We start from the raw sequence: 9,198 nt of genomic DNA on the forward strand, positions 1-9,198 counted from the left end.
TTGGTGTTGACTCTTGTGCCGAATGCGCGCACATTCGGAAGGCGTAGATGAGGAATCGTCTCAAAGGAGAATGTCAAACTTGATGCTTGGAGGGTGATGTGATTTCAAACCAGTCCTGACGATACAATTGTCGGGAAGGAAGTGTATCACGGTGACCAAGTGCAGACTTATCTCTTATTGCTGTAAATTAGTCAAGATATTTTCACATATACCATCTGAAATGTCATCTAAACGAATACCTCCCAAGCTCTGTATTTCATTTTATTTGAATTCCAATCGATGGAAATTGAATATCTGACAAATTGTTCACATCCACTTGCCCATGGTCAAACAGCTCAAATACTTTAAGGGGTGTTGATTTGATATACTGGTATACTCTTACTGAATATAAAACTTATTTACTCACAACAGTAAGTCATTAAATATCTTTTTGACTTTTCAATTGCTAGTCTGTGCAAACAAAAGTTGGAAGAATTTTAGTCAGTTTGGAGTCCTTTAAAAGTTTTAGGAACATGAAGAGTACATGCAGTGCTGTACGACATGCACCATGCAGTTACGTGTCATGCCAAATGCCGATATGTGATGCCCTAATTCATTTGCAAGATTTGTTGACAAAGTTTCCATTTTGTGTGTTGTTTGAGAAATACTCATTCTAATCTCCGATTTAAACAGCAGTCTATCGCTAAGATTGTTATTCTGCCCATGTGCTGTTACAATGATGCTTACCTGTTTAAGTGTAACTGAAGATAACTCATTTCATTATTGTCTATTATATATATAGAAGTTCTTGGTTTATGAGACAAGCGTATCTGGGTTAGATTGCGATATCTCAGATGGTCTATTTGAAATGAAAGTTCTCTTCAAGATGGTCGTCTTTAAACGAGATCAACTGAAAACCTATGTGGTGGTGGGCGCCTTTCTAGGGCTCTGTTGCTGGGTAGCTGTTCTGCAAACGAGATATGAAAGCAGGATAAAGGTAAGATCGATTATTGATATCTTCAAAGTAAATATATTGGAGAAGCCTTCTCAGGCAACTTCGGGAAATCCATGACTGTGTCTGTTGATCAACAAGCTGCATGTTCCCGGTATCAGGAATTATGCTTGCGGCCGCACTGCGATACAGTTTATAAGATTTTCCTGGGTTCTTTTCTATTGTAAAACCTGTCAAACGATAACGATTTCGTTAGTTTAACCCATGAGCTGTTGATACATGTCCAAGTCTGCCGTGATTAATGCCAACAACAGTGCTGATTAAGGCGTGGTTCAACATTTCGGATATTTTGACGAGCGTACAAACCGTTCGCAAGGAGGGATGTTTTTAATGTACGTGTACGCGTACGCTTTTCAGAAAATCAAAAATGCCGATCAACGGTCTATCTTCGTTTTGCGCCTCGGTATCGTGCCAAGCTCTCCACTAACGAATACGTGTAATTTATTTATAATGTGCTGTATGTTTCGTCTGAAGGCAAATATCGGTAAATTCCGTGAAAATGTCAACAATGTTGAACGACCCCGCCCTAATTGAGAAAACCTGTCCCGAAACGCTTATGAAATGGCATGGGAAGCTTTGAAAGACGCGGTATATTAATGATCCGAAAGGTTTTTGCGTCACCAGACGTTGGCACAGTACGCAACCTTCTTTTTATACCATAAATAACATCACCATTCACTAGCATACAAGTTGTATCGTTTTAACCAATCTAAAACAGGCATTCAACCACTGCCTGGTGTAGAAAGTTCCCTGTGGGTTTTTTTACATGCCATTGAAGTCGTCACTGGACCAGGTCTGCTTCGTGCCAGGACCGCTTTAAAAAATGAAAATTTGGGCAAAATTATTTTAAATTGGCCCTGTTTTCTCCTTCTTTTAAAACATCTGGACATGTATCTTTAGGCATAGTTCTTCTCAGTGAACGATTCGACTGTACAGCCCAATCGCTGAATACGGACATTACCAAATTACTTTTGAATGACCAACTCAAAGTCTCCTATACGTTTCTTTACTGAATCATTTAAGCAACTTGAAGAAGAGGGAAGTGTTCGGGTGAAACGTAGTGCTGGATCCTCTGGTCAAAATGCAGCTGGTAGGTACCTGATCCAATGATTTCGGATTTTTTAAAATTAGTGATAGTATAGTCAGATTGAGATGTCCATACATTTATATCTTCCATATACAATTTGTAGCTAATCAATTATATACTGCATTCTGTTTAAAATATCATAATGTGCCCGGTATAATGGTATTATGATACAAGATGGGAAGTAATTAGAATGATTGTTATATTTTTTTACTATAAATTATAGCGAGCATAAAGGGGTCGTAAGCCTACGTCAGGACTAAGCCAGGCGTAGAAGAGGTAAAATCTGGTCGTACCTCTACGCCTGCTTACATACTCTAAAACAGTGGGTCCCTTAGATTTGGGTTGACGGATCGAAGAGCTACCACTGTCAAAGAGCAATCTCCCAATGAGAGGACCAGCTAAATTTGACAATTACCAATAGCGAGGCTTGGAGCGCATAAGTTATATTATATGGCACGTTTCAAAGGATGCAGTAACTGGTTTTCAATATGGCGTCGTACTTTGGCAGGGATAGAAATCTGGACCTTTTTAAAATTATTGGCAGTATCTGCGGTGGCACGAAATCGAACTGCGTCGCAATTGCAAAAATATGCCGTCTGCGTGTCTGTACCCTGCAGTATAACAACATCGCATAATCTGCTTCCAAGGGTTACCCGAGGGGGGGACTCCACCCCCTTCCATCTCTACCTCTAATGACTACAATACACTTAATGCGATTGCGACAACGCGCCTCACTGTCAGTAGCGTAAACGACCAAAACAAATTATTTCGCACGGAGATGCCGCAAGTGCTGTGCCAGTATTGCTAAATGTATCACCCTAAGAATCTAAAAAACAACTATTTTGGTCGTTCCTGCTGCACCAACAGTGACATTAGTTGTTCTAGCTAAAATGTGGTAAAACATAACCATTAAATGGGTAAAAGAATTAGGCCTACTATTTCTATAGTTAAACTCGAGAGTATAGTAAAAAAATAGGTTAAGAAATTATTTTAAGTAATCCATATTAAGAGTGTACATGTAGGTTTCCTGAGAAGTCCTGGATCCGTAGAAAGACGGAAGACGCGGTACCACTTTACATACATGTAGGTCATAACTTCGATATATTTATTGCGTGCCACCAAAATCGCAAAATCAGCCGTCGGGTAAGGCATAGGCTGTCCGCGACTAGAATTGCTCATCGATGTGCAACCGATATAATATATGAAACCATGTCGCGGATTGATGACATTTTTTTGGCCGGTGATCAAGACTACCGAACTTATTATCGCAGCAGCAAATATCGCACGTTTGGGGCACGCTTTATAGGCCATTTCGACAGTTGACAACTCTATTGAGGAAGGCCTGGTAAACAATTGGGCTACCCAACGTCAAGCCAAAATAACCCTTGACACAGATATAAGGATAAATACATCCAATAATTATTCGTGAGGCAACAATTCGAAGAATAATCGAGACTTTTCCAGAAAAACAAACTCTAGGATAAGATAAACAGCCAATACGATTACTTGACCGACTATCAGTCTGAGAGAAAACTCCTCAACTGGCCTAAACCCGGCGACACAGTCGTTTTAGCAGCCATTTGTCTTGTGGAACCAACAGGGATCGACATTTCTCCAAAACGGATCTACATTTTCTGAAAGTATGATGGCCATCTTTAAACGGGATCAACTGAAAACCTATGTGGTGGCGTGCGCCTTTTTAGGACTCTGTGGCTGGATGGCTGTTCTGCAAACGAGATATGAACGCAGGATAAAGGTAAGATCGATTCTTTAGTTCTTCAAAGCAAATATCTTGCAAAATACCCCAAGCGGTTGTGGTTGACTAACCATAGGCCTCGTTAGTGCATTAACTGTAAACTGTGGTTCATCATAAATCTAGATGTTTCAGAATGACCAACTCAAAGTCTACTATGTTGTCTTCACTGAATCATTCCAGCTACTTGAAGAAGAAGGAAGTGTTCGGGTGAAACGTAGTGCCGGATCCTCTGGTCAAACCGTTGGTATGTAGAACTAATCCAATGATTCAACATGTTCATCGATAAAAAATGTGACCTCATCTGGCAAAAGGAGGCGGAAGTCGCATATAAGGAAAAGGTGGAAAACAAAATTTTGGAGAAAATTTTCTTTTTTTTGAAAAATGATTTTAAGAGTTTCCTGGGTCATTTCAACTATGTCTAGAGGTGTTTGTGTTAGTATAGACGGATTGAGATGTCATTATATATCCCATAAGCAAACTATTTAAAAGTTAATACAGTCTGGTTCAAATACCATGATAAAACCGGTATGATAGCCTCGAAAATGGGGATGAAAATAAAATGATTGCCATAATACATAGATCATTTTTTGTCATGTCTGCATAGACGCATACCGTGTCAGTATGAAATTATGGATCACGGATATGGATTTAACCCAATTCTTGGTGAAATAAAATAAGGTAGAATTTGGTACTTTTAGCCCAGGTTTATTTGAATAGCCCCTGCATTGTTTGATGCACGGGGATATCAATCAATATCATAGGCAGGGGCTACAATTAAACCGGGGCTACAAAAACCCTATTTTACCTTATACCGGGACGCCCAATTTAAACGTGCCTTATTTATATCACGTTTATATCACGAGAATGAAGTCTTCAGAATGCCGGTGTAACATCTGTGGTTGTTCCCCATGTGTCAGTGTTTCCGAACAATAGGCAGCTAGAGAGACCACGACTTTTCAATAGGGGGGATACACAGAAAAACTTGTCAATCTATTTTTGAGCGTTCCCAAACAATGAGGGGAAACACTCACACACGGGAAACACTCACATATATTACACCTGGCTTCCAACTTACCGAGCAGACTGCCCTGGATATTTGAGGTCGATGGCATTTTAACATACTAAAAATAGAGAATAATATACGTACAAAAGCCAGGTTGGTCGTATTTAACTACAATTTGTCGCCAATAGAGGTCATGCCTACATGTACATCACAGTACATCGAAACTATTTAGGCTTGTTCGACAGATTTACTCATCGCTGCATTAAAACATGACCAAGTCCTATAACTGTGCATATAAGCCCCCCCCCCCCTAATTGACCCTATAACTCCGACCTAGAGCCCCCCCCCCCCTTTAAGTGGTCTGATTATATTTTACGATTGCAATTTATTCCTGGTTGGTTTCCATTAATGAATTTCCATTTTCACACTACATGCAGATGACATCGCAAACAAAACTTCTAATCAATATCTTATCGTTCAGGTGGCGCTACATACATTCGCTGGGGTCGCACAGTTTGTCCTGCTGATGCAGAATTAGTATATGCAGGTAATTATGACTGACAGTCAGTCCTACGGGACATTTTCAGCTGGAAGTCTTTATAGTCTGTGCTCCTTAGCAGTCACCGGAATCGATACCAGGGCCAAGTTCTTCAAAACAAAGTGCTATAAACTGAAGGAGATAACGCCACGTTAAGTTAACGCCGGCTTTAGTGACTTAATTTGGTTTGAGCATCCGGGCCCTGGTCTACAAAAACAAATCTTATGAAAGCAAATAACGGTGTCACAGCACAGGCCACGTAACACAATGCACATACTAAAGTATTCATTTGCATTTGGCGCTGAAACTGTTACGGTCATTATCTGTTTTTTACAAATTTTACCATGTTGTTGTTATATGAGTTTGCCTAAGTAATTTCCTTTTTCCACCAGGTTACGGAGGAGCTCAGCACTATACCCATGTAGGTGGTTCTGCCGAGTATATCTGTGTATCCGACAAACCAGAATACGCCTCGAAGACGGCTGCAGGGGAAACCGACCGAGCATGGCTGAACGGAATCGAACTCCAAGTATTCGTTACGAATTTCTTTAGCACTGCCAACGCTGATCCGAATGGCCTCCACGATTCCGATCTCCGATGTGCAGTATGCAGGAATAGAGTTCGCACCAGCATGGTAAATTGAACTATACCTTCATCCAGTATTTATAATGTTTATACCCTCATCCAGTAATTATTGTGTCATATGCATACTTAAGAAGTAGATACTACTAGCATATGCAAAGTGTAACGTATTTACTCGTAGTACTGGCAAAATGTATGCAATGTATTTTGTATCAAACATAGATTAAGATTTTCTCAATATGTTTTTTTGTATGGGAACGCGGAAGCTATTTCACTGGGCCACCACGCTCGCAAAACTTATTTTAAGGAACCGCCCATGTTTAACAAAATGGTTCTCTGGATATGCCGCAAACAATATCACTAGTAACTCTAAAAATTGTTCGCAATGCAATATCCCAATACAAAGTCGTTCCCTCCTGCCTTAGCTATAAACTAAAGCTTCCCCATTTCAGCTCATGATTCCAGGAACAAAGTCATGCCCAGGTAACTGGCAGCAGGAGTACTGGGGCTACCTGATGACGGGACATTACAAACACAAGGCTGCCTACAGCTACGCATGCGTGGATGATGCACCAGAAGCTGGGGGTGAAAATGGCGCCAGAAATGATGACGGAGGACTGATGTACCACGCACAGGGTTCGTGTGGCTCTCTGCCATGCCCTCCGTACGTCCAAGGCTTCGAGATGACATGTGTTGTTTGCACAAAATAGAGAATCCAAGCGTTCAAACGGCCTGAGACGACACCACCATTTGCTTTTAACACGTTTTCTATTAAAGACGAAATTCGCGCTCCTCGAATTATAGGTTTAAGTTGAGGACGGAGCTTTTGATATGTCTTTCTGCTTGTTTCCAGCTATTCAGAAACAGAAATTAAAGTAGGTCACCACCTCCTAGATAAGTAAAATATGCCTAAATATCAATCCAGCATCCAGAAAATTTCTGCTAGTTTCAATACAAAACGCATAAACTGCCACCTGTTATGAACATGATACACTGATTATATTGATACACTGATTATATGTTGCACTCTTGCAGTCAGTTGCAATCAATGAATCGAGTTGCAGTTCACATTTCTGTCATTATTGCAAGACAAAGCCATCGCACGTTAAGCGATTCATTATTGCAGCTACAGTATTCATTAATGGGTTACAAAGAATCGCAAGTGTTTAAACGAGAATAGAAACAAGAAATCCCCGTGTCTCTCGCTAATCAGCAAATACATAAAGTAGTTGCAAAGAATCGCAAATAGAACGCTGACTGAGCAATGGGTTGCAACTCTACTTTATACTTAGGTGTATCTCATTAGATCAGGTGATTTTAAATGATTTGAATAATTTAGGAACAGTACAAGGCAAATATTACGTTTTTGCCCAATACCACACAGTTTAGAGAATTCAGACCTAGCCGAATGCACGGTCTATTGTCTCCTTAAAAACCCCGCTCTTACCTCAGCCAATATTTTCATTATTCTACTGTCATATCAAAGTGTTATCAGGGCTAATCTTGATATCATCGACCCCCACGAAAAAGCTTCCATGGGATCGTTAGGCCTAAACCGACAAGGGCAATTAAACGGTAATGAAGAGTCATATAAAACAAAGCCGGCAAAGGTTTTATAAAGTGTATGTAACCATAGCTGACATAGCGTGTAAATCTCGATGTCCTTGAAAAATACTTGGTAAAGAAATAAAAGGAACTGGCAATAGCCTGCATGTCAATAATCACTTCATTCTTTACCTGTAAGTTTTCATGAAGCAGGAAAAAAACAGCCCTAGCTAATAGCGTCATCTTGGAACCACCAAGGTTTTTACCTCTCATCGATTTCAAACTATATTATCACTGTTTATTGAAAAGGAGTATGAAAATATGAGAATCAGATTGATATAGCGTGTAATCTCATCGGTCTTGAAAATTATCTCATAATCAAACGGAACAAACTGCCAATAGCTTGTATAGCGTGAAAGATCTCATTCTAGAATATTATCTAATAATCTAATGAACAAACTGCCAATAGCTTGTATAGCGTGAAAGATCTCATTCTAGAATATTATCTAATAATCTAATGAACAAACCGCCAATAGTTGTATAGCTATTATTCTCGTCCTTGAACATCATCATTTTTCTAAACAGCAATAGCTTGCTAACATAGCATGTAAGTGTTGTCTTTCGTGAAAATTATTAACAGATATATTGTAGTCAAATAAAGCAAATAAGCCCTAGTGGCTTGTATAGCAAGTAAACGTCGCAGTTCTGTTGTTTATTGCTGTGGACTCTTGTGCCCAATGCACGCACATTCGGAAGGCGTAGAGGAGGAATCGTCTCAAAGGAGATTGTCAACCTTGATGCTTGGAGGGTGATGTGATTTCAAACCAGTCCTGACGATACAATTGTCGGGAAGGAAGTGTATCACGGTGACTAAGTGCAGGTATATCTCTAATTGCTGTAAATTAGTCAAGATATTTTCACATATACCATCTGAAATGTCATCTAAACGAATTCCTCCCAAGCTTTGTATTTCATTTTATTTAAATTCCAATCGATGGAAGTGGAATATCTGACAAATTGTTCACATCCACTTGCCCATGGTCAAACAGCTCAAATACTTTAAGGGGTGTTGATTTGATATACTGGTATACTCTTACTGAATATAAAACTTATTTACTCACAACAGTAAGTCATTAAATATCTTTTTGACTTTTCAATTGCCAGTCTGTGCAAACAAAAGTTGGAAGAATTTTAGTCAGTTTGGAGGCCTTTAGGAACATGAAGAGTACATGCAGTTCTGTACGACATGCACCATGCAGTTACGTGTCATGCCAAACTGACAGTTCTTAGTAGCCTTACTTGGATCAGTGTCTGGGGTTACGTAATGGACCGGTTATCCTGATCTTAAAACAGGGAGAGCAATAATATGGCGTCTTCTTTAAAATTGGTGGTTTTAGTGATGTTTTTATGTACACTAGCAAAAAATCAACTCTAAGTCTGACAGATACGGTAGAGCAACAGTTATCGTCATTTTATACAAGATGATATCACGAATTTCTGTTTTTCAGTTCTTTACGTAATCAATAGATATGTGATGCCCTAATTCATTTGCAAGATTTGTTGACAAAGTTTCCATTTTGTGTGTTGTTTGAGAAATTCTTATTATTATCTCCGATTTAAACAACAGTCTATCGCTAAGATTGTTATTCTGCCCATGTGCTGTTACCATGATGCTTACCTGTTTAAGTGTAACTGA

At 39.5% G+C, this 9,198-nt stretch overlaps 1 protein-coding gene across 1 annotated transcript; it reads left to right on the forward strand.

The window, feature by feature from the left end:
* Window positions 1-3,489: 3,489 nt before the first annotated feature.
* LOC135486304 (uncharacterized) lies at window positions 3,490-8,167 on the forward strand. Its single transcript, XM_064769000.1, has 5 exons — window positions 3,490-3,834; window positions 4,015-4,078; window positions 5,319-5,384; window positions 5,768-6,009; window positions 6,410-8,167. Exons 1-5 carry the CDS (start codon window positions 3,721-3,723, stop codon window positions 6,665-6,667), a joined length of 744 nt encoding a protein of 247 aa, XP_064625070.1. The 5' UTR covers window positions 3,490-3,720; the 3' UTR covers window positions 6,668-8,167.
* The last annotated feature ends 1,031 nt before the right edge of the window (window positions 8,168-9,198 follow it).

Source organism: Lineus longissimus, chromosome 4, assembly GCF_910592395.1.
Source record: "Lineus longissimus chromosome 4, tnLinLong1.2, whole genome shotgun sequence".
Classification (NCBI taxonomy): Eukaryota; Metazoa; Nemertea; class Pilidiophora; order Heteronemertea; family Lineidae; genus Lineus; species Lineus longissimus.

Excerpts from the sequence above, each read along its gene's own strand:
- LOC135486304 (XM_064769000.1), top strand. The coding sequence starts at position 3,721 with ATGATGGCCATCTTTAAACGGGATCAACTGAAAACCTATGTGGTGGCG. Across the intron at positions 5,385-5,767 it reads TGCAGAATTAGTATATGCAG|GTTACGGAGGAGCTCAGCAC; the intron begins GTAATTATGACT and ends TTTTTCCACCAG. Across the intron at positions 6,010-6,409 it reads ATAGAGTTCGCACCAGCATG|CTCATGATTCCAGGAACAAA; the intron begins GTAAATTGAACT and ends TCCCCATTTCAG.